Here is a 24,030-nt window from a genome sequence, read left to right on the forward strand (position 1 = left end):
TTTGCGAATTTGGAAATTCGCGTTGCGAGAAAGAAATTTGCGTTGCGATTGCAGAAACTGAGTTGCGAATTTGGGAAATTCGCGTTGCGAATTTGGAAACTGTGTTGCGAAATTGGAGTTCACATTGCTAATTTGTTAGTCATTTTTACAAATACAAAAAAAGTTGATTAAAATCGTATATTATAAGGCATTTTCGGTCACTGAAGTTATTTTCTCTATTATTAAACTACTATTTTTCAACTCCTTAAGATATTTTCCTCGAAACAAATAATCCCTAAATTTTGAACATCTATCCAAGTAAAATCCTTTGTATATCAAACTACCACACGTGTCAATCCATCATTTGTATAATTTTACGGTTAAAAAAATTATCCACCCAACTTATATGTTATATTTTCACATATGAACATACACTAGATTGGAATAATAATAATTATGTCTAAAAACCCATAAATTTACAAACTAAATATGTGTATTGTTGACTTTATGATCAAGTTCTTAAACTATTATTATTCTTCCGGTTAATTTTTTTATCATTATTTTTTACTAGAAATGATTGGTTACTTGTCTCTCAATTTGATTGCAACACACGTTTCAGCCTTTTGTTTTTTCTTTTAATTTGTCTTATTCTTATTAATCTATAATTCATTTAAATTAATTTCATAGAAAAACATAAATTATTGACGAAAAAGTCTTTACCATCCATCATACTCGTCTGTTTTGACCCAATATGGGTTAATTACAAGACACGTCCTCAAACTACACATCAAAATCTAAAGTTTAGGTCTAGAATTAATTTGAAATTTCATATATGCACTTGGATGATACAATTAATCAATATTATATTAAAAAGACAAGCTATCTAATTGGAAAGAGATTTTTCGCCGATAGTTTCTGTGTTTCTTCGTTCTATTTTAGGAATAATAAGGTAGAGAAAAAGTTTCCAACATTAGTAGGTGAAATTTAATACGGAAAGGAAGTAGTTTGCCCATTTACTTTTATATAAGTAGTTTCATTTTTTTCAAAATTAATTTTTTTCAACTTGTTTGAAAAATTTTCACGTAAACATTTGCAACTATATTTAAAAATAAAGTATAAATATATAAAATAAATTTATTTTCGTTCATAAAATTAAAAGGATTATTTCTTGTGACTGCAAAACTAATTGGTTTTTTCTCTTTTTATTTTAAAATTTTTAATTATATTTTAAGAGTAAATAAAAAAATTTCTTTATAGAAGCCTCTAATCTTATTAAGAGTGAAAAATATTCATAATTACAATAGGGATGTATTACTATCATCGTAAATTAAATATAGAGTTTAGACATTTTTCTATAAAATTGAAGCTACACACTTTATATCATATAAGGACCGTACATGAATGAGTTTAAAAACTCAACCAAAAGACTCGAACAAAAAATATATACTAACAAATATGATAATATCGACAAACAAACCATAAATTTAGATCATATAAGGATCATACATGAATAAGTTTAAAACCATGACCAAAAGACTCGAACATAAATATATATATATATATATATATGAACAATTATGACAATATCGATAAACAAACCCCAAAAGATGATTAAACTATTAAAACACCACTGAAAACTATAAATCAGAGTTGAGCATAGTTAGAAACTATATACGAACGTAAAATCGCGTATCTAAATTTAATTTTAGAGTACATGGCAAGGAAGATCAACAAAATTACGTATAAGTGTCATCTTAATTAGTCGTGACGTCGCCAAATCCAACTTTAAGAAAACATAAAATAAAAAGAGTAGCCAAATGATAGAAAAAGAAAATGAAAAAATACCAAAAAAATATAGAAAAATGTATCATAAAAATAAAATTATTTTTATTAAAAATAAAAATAGAACTAACAATCGACAATCAATATTAAAATTATTGATACCACCGACTAAACAAAATTTTTTTAAAAAATTATCTAATTTACAAAATGAAAAAAAAGAATTGTTGGAGTAAAGTGGAGAAAGTCGCAATTAAACTTAATTTAAAATTTTAATTACTTGGAAAACCTAGTTCTCTCTTATTGGTGTGTCTCTTGTTGGAAATATGGACTGCAAAACCACACCGTTAACACTGACAGGAAAGATAAACAATAATGTAAAAGGAACAACTTTGTAAATCGTGTCGTGGTAAAACCACTGCCTTAGAAACGAATTCGTCCCGATGTGTGTAATCGCTGCAGTAGGCGGACTGTCCCCCAAGGTTAATACGGTCGCTCCGAATTCTGTACACCCGAAACCGGAGTGGACTGTTGGTGGTATTGCTCTTCTTATCGGAAAGCACACAAAGATAATATTTAGAAAACACTTGGAGAGTGAATTCTGAAATGTTGAGAGTGAGTTGAGAAACTGAATTCAACTCTCTATTTATAGGCTAGAAATAGGGTTAAAATCATTCATATAAAAAATCAGGATTAAAATCATTCTTTGTAACAGCTGAAACGTCTAGATGAACCTGCCTCAGAAATAGTCTAGGTTCATTGTACCATTATTTAGCTGTTATAACTCCTGAAATTATATCATGTAACTCCTGAAATTAAATCATATAACTCCTGTAACTCCTGATATTAACAGCTTGTCTCATTTGTACAAAGCTGGAAATCAGTCAAGATACATCTTAACATTTGTTATTTAATTTAGGAAAAAACTGTTTAATTTCTGATAACTCATAAATCATCTGTTATCATTTGAATTTAAACAGTCCTCAGCAGCCTATGAATATCAGTTGAAATCTTTCACATTTTTCCATTTGTTTCTTTCAAAGAGAAATTCCTCAAAAATTTTCTCTAAAAAGATAGTATCCACGTGGACGTATCAAAGACACATATTACCATGACCACGAGCTGAGCTGTGCCGTGCCGAGATGAGACGGACGGCGGTGGCGGCGGTACGCAAGAGTCTCCCTTGTTCTCTTTCACTCAACAAGGAAGTGAGAAATCCAAACCATAAATACCCATTCCCAATAGTGTTTCCAATACTATGTGGGATTGAGCATTACCAACATTCTCCCACTAATGCGAAAGAATTCTTCTAAAACTCGAAAACAAACTTTTCAGAAGAGCAATAGCGAGATTAGTTACTTAAGCACTAGTGAACGTATCTGGAACTAGTACATAGTGATGATGAACAATCATTCTCTTAGATAAGTGAAACTAGTATGGAACTTTCTAAGATGCGGGTAAACTCATAACACACAACTAACCCTTTCATCCACCTGAGTCCTCGATGTGTAAGATATATATATACAAAAGTATACATTTGGTCATCTTACCTCAGGATTCTAGTAAGTGTGCTAGAAAAATGGCCCAACATTTTTCATAGAATGCGGCTAACCCTTTTCACTTACATAGGTTATTTCATAAAGTTTATCTCAACATAAACCACCCTTAAAAAGGGATATGAAATAATTAAGAGCTTTTATAATAGCTCTTCCTCACAAAGGGTATGGTGACTTTCTTCAAGTTCATTATAAATGAACCACCCAAACTCTGGGCTAAGAAGTCATTAAGAATAAATATTCAACCTCATTTATCAGTAAATTCAATAAGTCCTTCTCACTAGAACCATATAAATACTTGAATTTGAATTTATTAAGAGTTTAACAAACTCAACATTTCTGTCGGTAAGTTTATTATTTCCTTCTCACTTAGGAATACCCACTCACTCTGTGTTATGAACTTATTAAGAATATATATTAAGCCAAAATCGGTAAATTCATCAAGTCTTTCTCACTACGACCACCCAAATCCTGGGCTATGAATTTATTAAGAGCAATTAAGCTAATCCTGGGCATGCACATTATTCATCATAGGGATAGCCAGTAAGAATGTGCACTATGAGTCTTTCCATGGTTTTGTTTGACCACATGAAATTTAGATAACTAAGTTGGGTATCCACCATGAATTCCTCAACCAATGGGCTTAAGACCCATCCCCCTCGACGAATCTAGGACCAACTTCCGACTTAACCCTTTGGTAAGTGGATCTGCTAAGTTCCTTTCCGACTTCACATACTCTAAAGAGAGCACTCCATTCTTTATTAAGTGTCTAACTAATTCATGCCTTATGTGAATGTGTCTTTTCTTACCATTGTAAGCTTGGTTCTTAGCCACACATATCGCAGCTTTTGAATCATACATCAATGAAACTGGAGGAGTCGATCTTCCCCACAACGGAATATCTGCTAACAAGCTTCTGAGCCACTTAGCTTCTTGCCCAGCTAGATCAAGAGCTATAAACTCTAACTCCATGGTAGAATGAGCAATACAAGTCTGTTTTGATGATTTCCACGAGATTGCTGCTCCACCCAAAGTAAAAACATACCCACTCGTAGAGCTTACCTCATCATTATCAGAAATCCAGTTGGCATCACAATATCCTTCTAGTACCGCAGGAAAGCCAACAAACTCAAGTTTCTAATCCAAATTACCCTTAAGATACTTCAATAAGCGTTTAAGAGCAATCCAATGTTCACCACTCAGATTATGAGTATATCTACTCAGTCTACTCACAACATAAGCAATATCAGGCCGAGTATAGTTCATTAAGAAAATTAAGCTTTCAATTAATTTAGCATATTCAGTTTGGGAAACGCTACTTCCTTTATTCTTAACAAGATGTATGCTAGGGTCATAAGGAGTTCGAATAGGGATGACATCAAATCTATCAAATTTCTTTAGTACTTTCTCTATATAATGTGCTTGACTTAAAGAAAATCCTTTTTCAGTTTTGGTAACTTTGACTCCTAAGATTACATCTACTTCTCTGAAATCCGTCATCTCAAACTTTGTGGACAAGAAACTCTTAACTTTGTTAATGGACTCAATGTTAGAACTGAAAATCAACATGTTATCAACATACAGGCTTATGCTAATACATTCAATGGTTAGAGAGAAACTAAGTTAAGATTTCAATGACTAAGAAGGGTAGAGCTTAATCAATAGATTAAAATATTACTGCTCGGGCTGAGAAGATTTGTCGTGACATCCTATTTTGTTAGGTTCTTAGACTAGATATATCATATAACACCTTTAGCAAACTTCGTCGAACAAGTAAGACATTAGAAGATTAGATTATCCTAAAAGATAATATATAAGTTTCTTAAGTGACCCCACCATTCATTCCCATAGAAGCTTACCATGTGAGCATTATCAAGTTATTTTATTCAATTTGTATGTTTACCTGTCTATTTTGCCTTGACATTTCACTTGATCATACTATACACATTTCTATTGCCATGGCATTTCTATCCATTTTGCCGTGACACCCCATTTGATCACACATTCATATCACTACACCATTCTTCCACCATACATACACATTTACTTTGCCTAGGCATAACTAATGTAAATATCATTAACTATACTTAGATAATTTGGTTTGTTGTTGTATCCAAACTTATAAACTTCACCAATCCCTGTGGATACGATACTCACTTATCATTATATTACTTTTGTGATTGTGTATACTTGCACATCATTTGCGTTAAATATTAAGCACACACAACAATACCCTAGGGTTAAGTATCGATATCCCTACGAGTATCGGTACCAAAATTGCATTTTGTTGCTGAAAACGGGGCTCAATATCGATATTGTCACTCTGAGTATCGATAATATATAGACAGTATCGATATTTTCCCAGCAGTATTGATACTCCCTACCTGAAATCCCTAGATTTTGCTCCAAATCACCCAATATCGATATTATTTATCCAAGTATCGATACTTGAACCCAGAAATGTCTCATTTAGGCTCTGGAAACACCTAAAAATCACTCTAAAGGCCATAGTTTGGTTCTTAAATGTGTGTTAAAGCTAGGGGAAGTTATTTAGCGTCTTGAAGTGTCATAGTATCATAAAAACACTTACTTGATATCTAAAACATCACTAAACTATGAATTTATGTATAAACCCTAAAATGCACAAATACTCAAATCTCAACAAAACATCATGCTTATGAATTCCTTAACACTCCAAAGGGTTAGAAATACACTACCTTGGTTAGAGAATCCTGAAATCAAACTCCTTTAGCTAGTTACCATTCTTCTACATGGCTTAGATGAAAACCCGTTATTTTTTTTCTTGTAACCGAAAAACCCAAATCCTTGATTCATTAAAAAGATGTTGTTGGAGGAATTATAGACGCATTTAAAACATGAAAGTAGGCTTAATATCTTAGCTTTGCAATGGAACTTGGAGAGGAAAATGAGAAGGAAGGAAAAATGAAGAGAATAAGGAGATAAGGAGATAAAAAAAGCCTTTATCTTTTTAAAATGGAAAATTACACTATAGGTCCTCCTTTATCTTTCTAAAATTCATAAACCTCTTTTCTATGCCTAATTAGGCCCAATTCTAATCCAATTAAGCCCAACGACTTAAATTATGAAACTCATTAGGTTCACGTGCCTCTCGGGTAAACCCGAAACTACTAGTATGGAATTTGGAGTGTTACAGATTTGGCATTGCCAAGATTGATCAAGATGACGCTTGATAGATATCTTGTTAATCTTCCCTGCTTTGGACCTCATATTGGATTTGGATACCCAGTTTGCGTTCATGGATAACTTTCCATGTTGCTCGAGTCTGATTTGTGGTTTGTCAGTGATCTTTCAATAACTTGATCCCCTTTTATGATTCATTTGTCGATACAATCAGATCTGTTTGTATCTATCTTTGTTCAAGTTTCTTGATTAGATTTTTAATTTTTTTTGTATGGTCCTTATATAATCTTAAGTTTCTAATTTTATTTCAATGATTATAAGAAAATTTTCTAATTATTTACTTAATTTATGATTGTGATTATAAATATTTATTGTAATTTAATATATTTTTTACTTTAAATAAAATTTGTTGTTTTTATAAAAAAAATTGATTACTTCAAAAAGTGGCGGAGAAAAATAAAATAAAAAGTCAAAGTTGGAGAGTATTTTTCTAAAACTTTGAACAAGAAAAGACAATGCAATACTGCGGCGTTGCATGTGGAATACTATAGAATATGCTGCTTTCTGTCCTTTTGATGGAGAATTTGATGCTTGTCAGTTGTCACGTGAAGAAATGGCCACGCGGGATAACGCTTGTCACGTGCTATGAGATTTTAATTATATTGTCATCAAAATTTAATTAATTTATATATAAAATATATCTTATATGTTAAGTTATATATATATATATATATTATTCTAATATGATTACAATATAGTATTTGTTCTAAATACTCGTAATTATTTGACAATAGATATTAAATCACCTTTGTTATAGCTGTTGATATTCGAATCCTAGATCCTTAAAAATAATAATCAATTTTTAACCACGAAACAATTTTTTTGTGTATTCTAATTTATATATTTAAAATGATACTCTCAAATTAGATTTTATGATAACCAACAAATCACTATCGGAAAGTTAATATATATATATATATATATATATATATATAATTGTTTTATTTTATTTTTATTCTAATTTTAAATTGTGTATTTAAAGAAGGATACACGTGTAACTTATATATTGATTTATGATTTACCCAATTTTAAAAAAAATATAATTATTTTATTTTAAAATATATATTAAAATTTTGATTATTAAGAGATAGATTTTATAAGTAGGGGTGTTCATTCGGTTAATTCGGTGGTCGAACCGACCGAACTACCATTTTCGAATTAACCGAACTTTTTTTCGAAAATATTAACCGAACCGAATAAATTTCGGTTAATTCGGTTAATTTTCGAATTAACCAAAATTTTTTAAAATTTTCTAATTTATATAAAAATTAAATATTTTATAATTCAAAAAAACAGTTTATAATTAATTTAAATAATATATAATTATAAAATAAAAATGTTATATAAATTTTTTTAATTAATTAATATTGATTTAGGTTTAAAAGTTATTGAATCTTAAATTATTAATTGGGTTTTAAATGGTTTGGGCTGAGTCCATATGTTATATATAATATATTTAATATTTTTTAATTCAAAAAATAGTTTACAATTAATTTAAATAATATAATTATAAAATAAAAATTTTATATAAAATTTTTAATTAATTAATATTGATTTAGGTTTAAAAGTTATTAGATCTTAAATTATTAATTGGATTTTAAATGGTTTGGGTTGAGCCCATATGTTATATATAATATATTTAAAATTTAAAATTTTATTTCGGTTAATTCGGTTAATTCCGTTAATTAACCGATTTCGAACCGAATTAACCGTTAACCGAATATCCAAAAAAACCTTAACCGTTCCCCAACCGAACTAATTCGGTGGCCGACCGAATTAATCGAATTAGTTCGGTTCGGTCGGTTAATTCGGTTAAAACCGAATTTTGAACACCCCTATTTATAAGTACTCGAGTGTGGACCTTATATCTATATCCATACATGATTGAACAAAATTTAAATAATAAACCAATACTTTTAATTTATTTCTTTGGCTTAATAGAAAGATAAGTGTCTAAATTTTACGCCGAAAAATATTTTAGTGCCTAAAGAATTTTTCGTTAAAATTAGGTGTCTAACGTTTTCATCGGAGCAATTTTAGGTGACTGGACCGTAACGCCGTTAAATTTGGATGTTAAGTGACACGTTTCAAGCTTTGGTAATTTTGAGAATTTCTTTTAAAAATAAAAATAAAATTATTTTTAATGAAAAAAACCCTAACAACCCCCCGCATGCAGCAACTGTAACATCCCAAATATCGGGTCAGTGACCAAAATAAAAGAATTCAAAACTTAGTGATTTTATTGGAATAACTTGAAAAGTTCAAGGATTTATTTTGGAAATTTTATTTAGTAATTGATATCAAAATTGGATTATTGGAAGGGCATTATGGTCATTTCACAAGAAGGGTTTTTATCTTCATTTTAAGGGATATAAAACACGTGGAAAGGGGATAAGGAAAAAGAAAAGTCTGGAAACCTTGTTATCTTCTTCCTCGTTGCTGAGAGCTCCAATTTTAAAGGTCAGTGATTTCAAGTTGTTTTTTTGTTCAAATTTCGGTTTGGTTTTGAATATTTGGGGGTTATATAAGCTTAAGGAAAGATTATGGTTGATTAAAACTAATGGAGGAGTGAAATAATGATGGAAATGTATAATCGATTTTTAAGGGAATTGTTGATATGGTTTAGTTTTTGGAAGTTTATTGATAAATTTGACTTGTCAAAGGTCTAATTAAGGAGTTAGAAGGATTAGAAATGATTAAAAACATGTTTGAAAATATGGTATGATTTTGAGATTTAAGTATTCTAGTGAGATTTTGGATATTTAGAAGTATTAAATTTAGATAAATTGGTTGTGATGAGTGAAGTTGAGTTTAAAGGCATAAAAGGAGATAAAAGTAGGAGATTTGGGTAAGTTTTGGTTAATTTTCGAAATGAAAATGGTAAATTATGGGTAAAGGTATCGGTACTGGAAGAACAATATTGATACTTCAAGGCAAAATTAGTTTGAGTTCGAGGATCAGTATGGGTACTGATTGAAGGATGTACCACTAAAAGGGGAGTATCGATACCAATAGTAAGGTATCGATACCATTATCAAGTTTGAAATTCCATAATGCCAAACTGGTATCGGTATCGAAGTGGGTATCGATACCATAGAAGGGAAGTATCGGTACTGAAGGAGAAGTACTGATACTAGTGTGCTCGAAATATGAAATTAAGTGTTTCTTTCAGCTTAAGTTATTATGTTTGGTTATGAGTGATATGAATTGCGATATTCAATTTCGATTGTTCTTGTGTAGACTTCAAGCAAAGACCAATTCCGGACAATTTGAAGCTATATGTTATCGATCAAGATTGATAAAGATTTTGATAGAACTTACGTGAGGCAAAGATGAGTGCAACTTATTTGTTTTATATTAGAATTGAGGGCGGCTTGCGATGAGCCAACCTCAGAGTTTTCGATCGAAAACCTTTATATTTCTTTTATGTTCTATTTTTTACAATGTTTTATTCAAGTTATTATACTTACGTTATGTTTTGATGTTTATGTGTATATGATTATGAAAATGTGGCATGTGAATATGTGTACATGAAAATACTCGATATGAAAGTGCCTATGTGAACAAGATACACTTTGAATAATGAATGATAAATAACTATGTGGTTAAAATCCCAAATATATGTATGAGGATTAGAAGTAAAGTTGGTATGCTAAGAGTCGAGGGTTCTAGGTGGTCTTTCGAGACAAAACTATGTGGTCCTTCGAGACAAAACTATGTGGTCTTTCGGGACAAAACTATGTGGTCTTTCGGGACAAAACTTTGTGGTCCTTCGGGACAAATATGTGGCACTTCGGTGCAAATTATGTGAGCTGTGGTGACATGATTAGTACAAAACCTCAATGTATTCAAATACCTAGAGTTCTCAGTAATATACATTGGGCATTTGAAAACAAAGTTTTATAATAATCAAACAAGGCTTAAAAGTATACATTCTGGTTATGAAAAACAATTTGAATCTCTTATGACATGTTTCTATGAAATAATTAAAGATTTCGTTTACAAAGTGTATTTCGCTCGTATTTGCCTCACTAAGTCGTCGACTTAGCATGTGATTGTTTCACACGTAGGTTTGAAGAAAACTGAAGGTTGAAGCTAGTCGAGGATAGTATACTCCCGCGAAGATCAAATCAAGACAATTTAAATGTAGGTTACTTGTAAATATGTAAATGGTTGGTATGCACTACAAGTTTAAATTGAAATGCTCTGATCTATTTTGTAAACTCATACTTTTTGTATCTATGTAAATTAATGAATGTTTATTTTCATCTTTCATTTTAATATACATTTTATTATAAGGATTTCACCACTACATTATAAGTTAGAGTTGAAATTTTTATACACCTATCAAAAGAAATTGTTTTGAAAAGTCAATGTAACACTTCGGATTCGTATCCGGGTCGGGTACAGGTTGGGGTGTTACAACAACCCTCATCCCCTTTTCCTCTTCCATGGTCACCAACCGGCAAGCCATGACTGCCACCATCATTAGCATCAACATCGACCCCTGATCAAACACCTATTGACCTTTTATCATAAGCTGCCACCGTTTGTTTTGGAGAATCGTTCAAATGTTCGTCAGATTTTAAGCCACCATCGTTGTTTTTTGTCGGTTTCGACTGATCCCGACATCCGTAAGCCACACCACCACCACCATTTGAACCATCGTGAAATTCCACTCAAAACTCATCCTTGTCGTCAATCCGTCGATGCTTCTTCGGCTTTCCATCGTGGAGATTAAGATTTTAAAGGTTAGAGATTGGGTATTAGAGATTTTAGAGATTTAGGGGATTTGGATACTGGTAAGGGAAAAGATTGATCAATAGGTGGTCGTCGATGGGTTGGTGACCGTTCGATGATGACAATGGTGGCCGAAGATGGCTAGTGATGGTTGGTAACATGGTTGAAATGAGAGATTTTAGTTTTTAGAGTTTTTTTATAATTTCAATAAAAAAAAATATGATTTTTTATAAATAAATTAAGTTTTTTAGTTTTATTAATTTTTAATTAAAAAAAATAATATTTTTAATATTAAAAAATTAAAAATATAACTGTATGCACCTAAAAATGTAACTGAAGAAACGGTAGACTCCAATTTTAAGGAAAATTTCTTTAGACATCAAAGCGTTTTTTGAGACAAAGTTCAGTCATTTGTTTTTCTATTAAGCCTATTTCTTTTAAGGTAAAAAGGTAACTTTTGTCATTGTAGCAGACCCAATTTATCACCTTCTCTCGAATCGTATTTTCGTATCAATTTAGCATTCGAAGTTGCTCAATTATATCATTATATACCCTACACCTAACTTAAAATCCTAAATTATAAACTCTAAACCCTAAATCATAACTCCATAACATCTAAATCATAAACCATAAACTTTAAACCCTAACTCAGGGTTTAAATTTTAGGATTTAAGTTAGGGCTAGGGTATAGAATGATGCAATTAAACAACTCTAAGAGTTAAATTGATGCAAAAATACGACAGGGGTAAAAATGATAAATTGAGTAACACTTAAGCCTTCTTTTAGCATATTGTGAGTGATAGGTTGATTCAAAATCTACACTGAGTCTATAAGGTAAAAAGAAAATATTATTTCTTTAAAAGGTTTAAATTCAAATAATTACATTTACATAATTTATATGTTAGAATGATTCTACAGTAAAATAATGATTATATTTGAAATTGAATTTTTTCATGTTAGTTGTATATTTTAGTGATGTGTCCACTCTAAAAACTATTTATGGATTTATCAATGACTTTTGTATGCAAGATCAGTCTCGGTGTTAAACTTACAATTATCGGGTTATTACCAAAGAGAATTAACTTGACCAACTTTCCAAAGCCAAAGGTTCTTTCAGATTTTTTTTTTCATATAAAAAAATACAATACATATAATGAAAAAAATCGTAAATGAAACAAGAATATCGATAACAAAATGTTTATATATATATATATATACCTCTTGGGAAATAAAAAATTGCATATATTATACCTCTTGGGAAATAACAAATTGCTTGAATTATAAAAGTATAACACCGCATACATGAATTTGAAATATGAAAAAGATGGACTAAGGGTAAAATACACCCAAACGGAAATCCAACAAACTATATGAGCCAATATTCAATCCCGAAAATAGAAATGGAAGAAAAACAAAAGAACAATGCATACCATACCAAATTCTGCATTAAAAAACTAGATGCTAACTCAACACATGATAGCTTGATCAAACTCATTCAACATTGACAGTTATGATTATAGGCTTCATCCACATATCGAAGTCAAAGAATCGTTTTCATCGCTCTTTCACACTTGTGTGCTTGAAAGGTATCTCCACTATCTAAGTTTAGACCCTTGTTTAAAACCATTAGTAAGCCGACGTTCTTCGACAACAATCTGTATAGGTGCTTATATAATTAAAGAAGATATAAGAACAAAGATTGTTTTGACATTAACTTAATAATATGCTTATAAACTTCAATGTCAATATCCAACATAAAATACATCAAATACTTGCTTTGTATCTCTATTGTTTCACGGCTAACTGTTAGAGGCTATGGCCTTAAACGATGGATGTTAATCACTACATTCTTTTTATTGAATTAATTTAAAATTATGAATAATTTTATAGATTGTATAAGTAATAAGGACTAAATATGTAATCATGACTAATTTTATTAATTGTTAACAATAAGTCACTTGATTGAATGTATTTATAAATAGTTTAGTGACCTGATTGAAAAAGTTCAAAAATAGTGGTCAAAATTAAAAGAGGTAATAGTTAGTTAGTCATTGTTATAGTTTACCCAAAAAAATTATGAAAAATAGTATAATTAATATTTTATTTTAATTATTTTACTTTTAAATTTTTAACTAATTTATAATTATATGTTGAATTTTTTATAATTTAAATTTTTATAAATTAATTTAATGGTGTTTATTTTTAGTGATACCCAACAATACTCATTGAGTATTATAGAATTTTCCTATATGTTATATATAAATTTAGAAAACTTTTAAATATATATTATACGTGGAATCAGAAAAAAAACGAAAAATAATAAAACAAACTTGTTACTACCAATGTCAGATTTATTTTTATACGTTTGTACAGAAAATATTGAATATTTTCTAAATTTTAAATTACAATTTAATCACGAATTTCAAATTTCGAGAGTTTTTAATTTTTTAGTCCAAACTCAATTATAACGAAAATATTCACGTACGACAGTCTTAATATACGATTATAAAAAGATATTATCAATTTTTTATTATTTAAATAATAAAATTGGTAAAAAATTACCGAAAATATTATTATTTCTATCGATTTTGTTATTATCGGGCGCTTTACCGGATTTGATAAAACGTTACTAGTTTTGTTATTTTTTCTACCGATTTTATTATTATTAGACACTTTTACCAAAAATATTAAAATAAATTGATATTTTAAGTAAAATTAATAATATTTTAATTTTTTTATTAATTTTATTATTTAAATAATAACAAAATCGAAAATACTTTATTCTAACCTTATATTAACGTGTCTCATTATAGAACTTCCCCAATTATAGTAGCTGAAGGATAAATTTCGGCTTCAATAACAGTATCATGTGTTGATTTGTCAATTGTCATTGTCACTTTGACTACTGGAATCGTGCACGATAAGCAGTAAATACAGTAAGTAGTAACATTACAACACTTTGAAAATAAAATTATAATTTTTTAATTCATCACAATTATAATATGACTTTTGTAGTTTGCTATAAATATTAGAAATATTATTTTCTCCTCTTATATTATGTTTTGTATTTCTCTTGTTCTTATTATAATTTTATAGATTTATAATAAATTCTATTTAATAGAATATATTTTTAAAACTAATTAATAAAAGTAAAGGTTAATTATACTCCAAGTACGTATACATTTTGAACATTTAAAATTTAATTTATCTACCTTTTAGATTTAAAAATTCTTGTGTAATTATTAAAATAATTAAAATTTCCTATTAAGTTTAAGTTGATTACAACCCAATTTTCGTTTGTTGCATGGCTGCTGTCAAGTTAAAATATATTTAATTTTAAAATATTATACCAGTGATTTTAATAACAAATTTTTAAATTTTAAAAAAATAGAGGAATTAAGTTGTTAGAAATAAAACTAGAATGACTAAATTCTAAATGTACAAATTGTACAAACATTTGGATAATAATTTAATTTAAATTTAAATTTAAATTAAATTATGAATTATTATTGATACATTTATAGAGTTTTATTTTTCTGTAAGTAATTTTAGTCAATCGTCATATCGTGAATTAATATTTAAATAAATAGTTATAGACATGTGACTGTGTAATAAAATCACTTGTACAGAAAAATATCCACTAGTATATTAGATAATTATGCATGAATTATAAGAAATGTTTTCGTTGGCTTCTTTTAATAGTTTTTTTTTCTGCCTCAAAGAAAAAAAATTGATCTAAAATTAGGAAGTGTTGAGCTAACTGTGTATCAAGTAAATTTTAAATTTTCGTATAGTTTAAATATTTTATTTATATTTTTTTATTAATAGTCTAATTTTATATTTTTTAAATTTATCATATATATTTTTTTTAAATTCTGCAACTGCAACCCTTATGAGTGACTATAAATAGAAATATCCCCGCTTTGTGTTTTTTCATTAAGGTTATGTTCCACGTTGTCCTTCACAGTGGAGAAAGACCTTGATAAACTTGATAAAACCCTAGCTACATCCTGCAGGTTTAAGCTCACTGATCGGAAATGAATCGGAAAACGATCGAAAGAGAACGGCGATCCAACATGAGAGATCTGTTTTCCAGGCTCTTCTCCCTCCTTCCTCCTCAACCCGCCCGAGTACGTCAACTTCTCTCGTTCTTTTTTTCTTGTATGTGAATGCCAGAATAGGAGAATCCGTGGTAGATCATATTTTATCGGTGACCGCGTGAACTAACTGAGTTAATTTCAAACACGAATAGATTAGGTTAAGTTGGAGTTTTTTTTTTTTTTGGCTGTAGAGGTCGTCGATTCCTGACAGATTGGAGCAAGCCACGGAACACATAAACCAGCTTAGATCACGTTTGGAGGGACTTGAACAAAGGAGGTCTCAGCTGGAAGAGGCTCATAGAGCGACAAGAACATCGCTGACGTCCCCGGTTATAAATATATCAGAATATTCAAATATTTCTGGCATGGAAATAAATCTGATTACGGGATCCGAGTTGAACCTTTCATTGAGTCAGATTATCAGAATCATTGGAGAAGAAGGTGCTCAAGTTATAAGCCTTACACTTAGCAAATCAGGCAATATGAACATCCTTTCCATTCATTGTCAACAGGTAAATGATAAGACTTCATTTTATTGAATAAGATCTTTTTATATGTGAACTTAGGGTTTTCACTTTTTAGCACTAAAATTTTAAATAACGAACAAGTTTACTAAATATTATAATTTGAATTCGAATTTATTAAATATTATGTTTCTAAAACTAATTCTACAACTTGAATTTTAGACTTATGAACTACATTATTCCCATGAAAAATAGTTATTAATAGAAAATATGGTCGTCCCTATTGTTAATTTAAATAATAACAATAATTATGGAATGGAAAGCATATTCAACTAGAGGTAGCAAACATATCATTCGGATCGGTTCAATTTGAGACTAGATTATATTTGATTTAATTTTATTTGGGTCGGACAGGGTGTGGTTCGATTTTAGTTTAGGTGTATGATGAATCGGGTCGGATCAATTTTTGGGTGGGTTAGTTTCCGGGTCAAGTAATTATCGGATCAATTGTTTTTCGGTTCGGATCAATATCGGATCAGTTGACTTTTGGGTCGGATTAATATCGGATCAATTAGATTTTGGTTCGGGTCAATATCGAATCTGTTGATTTTCGATTTGGGTTAACCTTTGGATCAGGTCAATATGGGTTGAATTTGTTATGAGTCTAATCGAATATATAAATTTATTGATATATTCTTGTAAAAATATGTCTTTTTGTTTGTTAATCTTATCATTTAGGCTTAATTCGGTTATAAATATAATCAAGTATATATATAGATTTTCAGTTTGGATTAATTTCGGTTTGAGTTACTTAAGGATCAGGTTAAATTCAATTTAGGTTACTTTCGATTCGGGTTGCTTTCGGTTCAGGTTGTTTTTCGGTTCGGATCAAATTGGATATGGGCTAATATTGAGTTAGCTAAATTTTGGATCGAGTATGGTTCAGGTTTCGGATCAAATTTAATCATCATGTTTGGATTACTATCATGTATTGAGTCTGGTAAATCAGTTCAAGTAATCGGGTTTGGATTAAGTTTGCAAAATCTATATTCAACCACATTTTAGCCAGTAAAGTTACAGTGATAATGAATTAGATTCATTTGATGCATAAATTACAGTCATGTACATGAATTTTATTCATTAATTGTTTAATCAAACATAAATTATTTAATTCATATTTTACATGCGTTTTAGCTACTGCTAAAAACTTGGCATTATTGATTTTTGTACAGGCTGCAATCAGTTATATAAATGGAATTGATCGCTCAAGATTGTTTCAAAGATTGATCACTCTGGTTCAAGAATAAAGCTCTAGCTAAAATGGTTATTTCCTGCGAGGAATTAAACATATCTGTTTCTATATTTCCTTTTTTGGAGGCAAAATTCTAGGGTTATATATATATATATATATATATAATAGTGTTAACCTTGATATATTAGCACAAGTACTTGAATAAATCTTCAATTTTATTTAAAAAGTTTTAAGTGTGATGAGATATCATATGTTTATGATTTATTAGATTTAAATTTATGATTTTGTTTAAATTTGACTTTAAAAATCAAGTCAACCGAGTTATTCTTTATTCAAATTTTAGCATATCAAACTATCTAAGTTTCCTTTAAATACTGAAATTAATTTTCTCTTTAACAAAAAAAGGCATTTTTTAACAAGAAGGCATGATAATTATATAAGATACGCCTGTTCAAAGTAAGCTCGGTCATTATTATTATTTTTAACTCGGGATACTATTAATCATTTAAATTAACATTAAGAAATTAAATACAATAAATCAACGTTTAGATATTATTTTGTATGCAGATATGGTAATTATTTAACTGTATTTTTTTATCAAATACTTTATATTGTTTACTAAATTAATCATAAATATATTGATTTTATAAAAACACGTTAAATTTAAAATTTTTAGAAAATTTTGTGGGGACAAAAAAAATCACCTTCTTTTATATTAATCATAATAAAAGTTATAAAAACTTAAAGAGACTAAATGGAAATTCAACAAAGTTTAGGGGGGCGGGCCCTGCTAGCCCCATAGGGTGTCTTGAATCAGTGTATGACGGTTCTCTGGTTTCAGTCCCAATCCCATGGCCGTCGCCCTATTAATAACCGCTGGATCAACACTAGTTCAGACTCGAAGAACTGCACCTTAAACTATAGTACACATGCTAAAAATGATGGACGCGGATTTTAGGAAACAGTTTTTGATAGCACCCGCCCCCGCCGGAGTGTAGAAAAGAGGTAAACGGCGGATTCACACTCTGTTTTCGGAACAAATAATAATGATGATGATGCCTAAAATAGCTGCCGTTAATGACCGAACAATTCCTTAAATTCTTTGTGATTATATTCGGCGTTTTTCCCGAAAAATCACAGGTGATCGGTATATTTATCGATCTAACACCGGTCAAATTATATTTTCTGATCTAACACCCGTAACAGTAAAGCGCGCTTCTTGTCCCGCGCTATATGTTGATTTGGCGTCACGTGGGGTATAGCACGCCCCCTGTATCGCGCTATACGCTGACAGGACTTACACGTGGGTATAGCGCGGCCTCTGATCCGCGCTATATCTGTTTATCTGACACGCGGGATATAGTATAGTACAGGGGGCGCTATACCTTTAATTACCCCCCAATCCTCCCTATAAATACCCCCATTCTCTATTACTTTCATCACACCATATTCTCTCAAATTCTCTCTCTATTTAAGGTAGATTTTATAATATTTTTAATATTATGTATTTAATTTATTTAAGCATTTTACTTTATTGCAGACATATAATGGAAGGCGGTCTACTTCGCTTGGATGTAAATCATATATCTCGACACTTTGTTGATACAATAACATTTTAACGTTTTAATTTAATTTAAATTATTTGTAATAATTTGTTGATTTATTTAATGCATGATTATTAGATTAAGAATTAATTTGTGTAATTATTTAATTTTAGGAGAAGGATCGTGTATTAGATCCTTTTATTAGGAATCTTAAGTTAGTGATACCTAGTCGTGTCTTGCCGTATTTAGTAGAGGATGGATTTAGTTACATAGGTAGATATCAGGGTCACTGTAAGATAGAACCAGACCTTATTTCTGCCTTAGTAGAGCGGTGGAGGCCGGAGACCCACACATTTTATCTTCCGTGCGGAGAGTGCACGATTACACTTGAGGGTGTTGCTATGCACCTAGGGCTTTCGGTGGATGGAGATGTGATATCAGGGATCTCGCAGGGTTCCTGGACTACTTTGTGCCGGGATAATCTAGGAAGTGTCCCGGAAAGTTTTATCGGAGGTATGATACCGTTAAATTGGTTAGATGCCAATTTTCGGGAGTTGAGCGCAGACGCCTCTGAGGATGAAGTTAAGATGTATGCACGGGCATGCATACTGCAGTTGATAGGAGGGTTGCTGATGCCGGACAAATCGCGCAACCTAGTTCACTGCATGTGGTTGCGATATCTTAGCGACTTTCATCTGGCCGGATCATTCAGTTGGGGCTCGGCAGTTTTGGCTTTGCTGTACAGGGAGATGTGTGGAGCCACTGACTACAGGCGTAATGCTATCGGCGGATGTCTCCTGCTGCTGCAGTCTTGGGCATGGTATCGATTACCCTTTTTATGTCCCGTTGTGAAGAACCCATTCGTATTTCCACTACTTCTGAGGTAATTATAAAACTGATTTTGTATATTAATAAATTTATACAGCGTATAATAATTTTTTTTCTTGAATAGGTGGTCTACTGATAGGAAAAATCATCAGGAGCTACCTGATGATTTAGAAAAAATTAGGGTGCTAATCGATCAGAAGGTTGGCACACAGGTATGAATTTTAATGTTTAAAAATCGATTTTAGATTATAGTTATATAATTAGATTATTATTTTGATAAAAAATTATATAATATTTTTTTTAGTTTGAATGGGTGCCATATTGTACTGATGATGTGAGGGCGGTGATCCCATCTGAGTTGAGGGGCCCATCAGATGTTTAGATGACGATGGTCCCTCTGATCTGTTATGCGACTGTCGAGTGGCACTCTACTGATCGCGTGCTCCGACAGCTTGGTTGTTTTCAACCAATTCTGGAAGCACCTCGCAATATGGACGAGTTGCATAGCTTAGATAGACGCGACAAGACAGATACAGATTGGCTGGTGAGGCATCATGAGTGGGTCGTGTTGTGGGAGGATCGACATCGACGTCTTCCTAGTAGAGAGCCCATTTTACTTGACCTCTTGAGTGTTGCTGACGGTTATTATGAGTGGTTCAACAGTAACGGGAAACCATTTCTGCTTCCCAAGGATGCACGAGGGCAGACCTTTCCACGACGTCGACAGAGACGTTCACCGACACAGCACCATCGTCCCTCGACTCGTGGACGGAGAACAGGTGCTTCCGGTTCATCCTCAGCTGCACCAGCAGGACCTTCACAGCAGCCACCGCAGCTATTTATGATGCCGCAGCCATATATGATGCCGCCGCCTTTCTATTACCAGATGCCGCCGCTTTACCTGGTTTTATGACCTCGTCGCCGCTTTCACCTAATTTTATGACCCCGCCTCCGCCACCGTCACAGATGACCCCTCCTGGAGGCTATTATGGGTCTATGTTTGCAGACCTGACTTGGGGTTCATATACTGGATATCTGGTGGGTTCAGCCTCATCACCCATGGCCGCAGCACAGACACCTCCTGTACAGTTTTCATACTCAGCGATGTCTGGGTTTTATGAGTTTTCCCAGTTTTTGCAGGCCGGTGGGATAGTCAGTCATACACCTCCAGGGTCCTTATTCTATGGAGGTGCTTCATCGTCATCAACTCCTCATCAACCTAATGTACATGCTCAGGACGAAGACGACGACTATGATGACGACGACGATGACGGTGATGATGATGACAGCGAGGAGTCAGAACCAGTGATAAGAAGAAATCCTCATCGAGACCGACAACCACTGCTCTGCGGAACACATTCACGTCACAGACATCGATAGATTTTTTATTATTTTATTTGTATTTACTTTATTTTGTTAAATTTGTTGGACTTTTTTTAATGTATTTCAATTAATTTTGTTTATTACCATTTAATATCAGTTATTGTAATTTGGTTATCATTTACCATTTAATTCTTATTGTAAGTTTGTTGTATTTAAAATTATATTCAAATACCAAATTGTTATTAGTTTGATAAAATTTAATGATTGTGTTCGTTTTTTAATCTTCATCAGCGATTATCGAATGACATTAACTTGAAGTAAATGCAAATCAAAGTACAAGAATTATTATTTGATAAACAAGTACATCATTTCCTCATCAATTGTTACTTGAAGGCAATAGAAGCGGACATGTTTTTCTAGTGTGTCATGGGTTTCTACAATGCCCACATCTTCTGTCTTGTCTAGATCTTTCTCGAATATCCATATCGCAATGGATTCGATTGGATTTTGGACGACCACGCTCCCTCAATAGACTCGGATTTGGTACAATCGGAAGCCAATCTTGAACCTCATCAGGGTCTTTGTCATTACCTATGGGGAGAAACTCAAATTCGCATACCTTAAAAACTTCAGATAGTAGGTATATGGGATCCACAAAATGGTTATAGTCTTGACGTGTATGCGAGCAAACTGCTATCACATGAGAGCATGGATACTTCAGAGCTTGAAAAAACCCGCAGTCGCACGTTCTGTCCCTTAGATTTACTCCTAACGACACAACTTCAATCCCTTGAAGAGGTCGTGACAACTTTGTGACACACATTTCATGCCTTCTAGAGAAGCTTGTTACAGACATTCCATTTGATGCAACAATTTTTTTTCTGTAGATTTGCAACTAATCTAGGGTGATAGACATGACCGCCTTGCATCCAGGTTTGAGATTGTCCCCCGAGCTTCGCAAAAAGTGCACCAAACGAAAATATGTAGTCTTTACCAAAGCCGCTACTGGTAAGTGACGTGCACCCTTTAAAGTTGAATTGATTGCCTCTACCAAGTTGGTCGTCATGTGTCCATATCGATATCCACCATCATATGCGTTCGTCCATATTTCTTTATCGATGAGGCTGATGTAATCGTATCATTCCTTGTTCTTTGCCCGCAAATCTTGAAGCATTGATTCAAACGTTTGAGGAAGTAGTTCGTAACCTGATCAAAAAATGTATAACTTACTAACTTGCTTTCTTTGCAAAATTAAAACGATTGAAAGAAAACAAACTGCATCAGTTTCACTTACCCATGCACACAATTAATTGACGCTCATTATTCTTCTTGTACCTTCCATGATAGTTTGCAGCAATGTGTCGGAGACAATACCTATGTTAGACAAAGGGTGGTTGCCACATTGGACCCAAAGACTCCATTGTTTCTTTGATCCCAGCTCCGCGATATGAAATGACACATATGTTTTCCCTCGTGATAATATGTGCACGTAAATTTCAGAGGAAAAAAGCCCAAGAATCTGTATCTTCTCCTTCGACAAGAGCAAAAGCAACTGGAAGAATGTTGCGATTGCCATATTGGACAACTGCCAATAATAAAACTTGCTTGTATTTTCCATACAAGAAAGTCCCGTCGATCTGGACCACAGGCTTGCAGTATTTGGCAGCATTAACGCACTGTAGGTAACTCCAAAAAACCCAGTAGAATTGGCTTCGATCGCGGAGAACTCGATCATTATGGTATGCATAGGAGGTTTCGAAGTCCACAATTGTCCTAGGATTCAACGTCCGCACCAGCCTAAACCAACCTGGAAGTTCGTTGTAAGATGCATCCCATTCGCCATGAAGTTTGACAATGTCATTTTGTTTCGCCAACCAAGCTTTTTTATAGGAGACAGTGTACCCATACTGCGATTGTATAGCTGAAATCAACACTACAACAGCTATATGGGAGCTTGTTTTTACCATGGGCATGATGGCTTGGCATATCATTTCAGAGTCCAAGTTGGGATGATCTTGGTTGACCCCTCCAGCACAATATGTGTGAGGACCGTTGTATACTGTTAGTTCCCATATGTTGTTTTTCCTCTTCATTTTCGATATGCGAACCATCCAATTGCATCTGTTTTTACGTCGGGCACAATAGCATACATATTTTTCGGTCGTCGATCGATTGACTATAGACTGAATAGAATTATGAAATTGTAATTTTTTATAGCCATCACCATTTCTTCTTTACTTGAAAACTCCATGCCTAAATATAACTCACCATTATTTATTGATGAGTAATATCCATAGTCACCGAGATGAGGCATATCCGAAAATTCTGGCCTGTACATTGCACCATAATCAGCTTCATACATGTGTGTAGGAGGGTCAGTTTGTGCCACATTTCCTGGAACTTCATCATCATCGGAGTTGAATTACGGTGATTCTGGGTGAATGAATAGTCCAGTCTCAGTACCATCCGCACCAGGCTCACGAAGCGGTTCTTCAGGTGGAGATGATGGTTCCTCCATGCTCTCCACATTTAGGTCGAAGAACCTACTACTTGTACGCCTTCCCCTTGAACTGGAAGGCATATCGACATTGAGATCAAAAAAGCTCGCAGTCCAATGCCTCCCCCTGGAGCTTGAAGCCATCGTGTCAAATGGAAACTGCATAGATGGTTGCGTCGATGGCATCTCCATATGGCCAAAGAAATTTGCAGATGAATGCCTTCCCCTTGAACTGGACGCGGTGTTACCATACAGATTGTTCATGGAGCCACCTCGGTACATATCGTAAGGAGTTGCGGATGAATGTCTCCCCATTATGGCATTAAAATCATTACACATTACTGTAGTCGGGCTATCAACTTGATCAACTTGTTCAGCCGGCCCATAGTGGGAGCTTAAAGATTGACCCCGAACAGCACGCACTTGAACAAAATGTGCATACATCTCAATAGTGGCGTCTGAATAATTACTTTGAGCTTCAACCATCATTTGAACATCATCATTGTTCGAAAGTTCAAACGATGTATAAGTTAATGGCAACAATGATGTTAGAAATCTGTACTGTAACGACAACATTCTTCTACTACTTCCAACATGAATCTTCCTCGAAATCTTCGTTATCAGCTCCTCAAGAGTTATGTTTTTCTTGAATGATATTTTAACACGCTCATTTGATACGAAAACAACGTCGGTTTCATCTTCTCGAATTTCACCATAATAATAAACAATAGTTGAAAGTCACACCA

General features: G+C 32.5%; 1 protein-coding gene across 1 annotated transcript; it reads left to right on the forward strand.

The window, feature by feature from the left end:
- Nucleotides 1–15,273: 15,273 nt before the first annotated feature.
- LOC120157754 (transcription factor bHLH162-like) lies at nucleotides 15,274–17,147 on the forward strand. The gene is made up of 3 exons (XM_039168790.1): nucleotides 15,274–15,406; nucleotides 15,568–15,888; nucleotides 17,073–17,147. The coding sequence occupies exons 1-3, from the start codon at nucleotides 15,314–15,316 to the stop codon at nucleotides 17,145–17,147; spliced, it is 489 nt and encodes a 162-aa protein (XP_039024721.1). The 5' UTR covers nucleotides 15,274–15,313.
- The last annotated feature ends 6,883 nt before the right edge of the window (nucleotides 17,148–24,030 follow it).

Source organism: Hibiscus syriacus, unplaced genomic scaffold (genome assembly GCF_006381635.1).
Source record: "Hibiscus syriacus cultivar Baekdansim isolate YM2019G1 unplaced genomic scaffold, ASM638163v2 tig00111276_pilon, whole genome shotgun sequence".
Lineage (NCBI taxonomy): Eukaryota > Viridiplantae > Streptophyta > Magnoliopsida > Malvales > Malvaceae > Hibiscus > Hibiscus syriacus.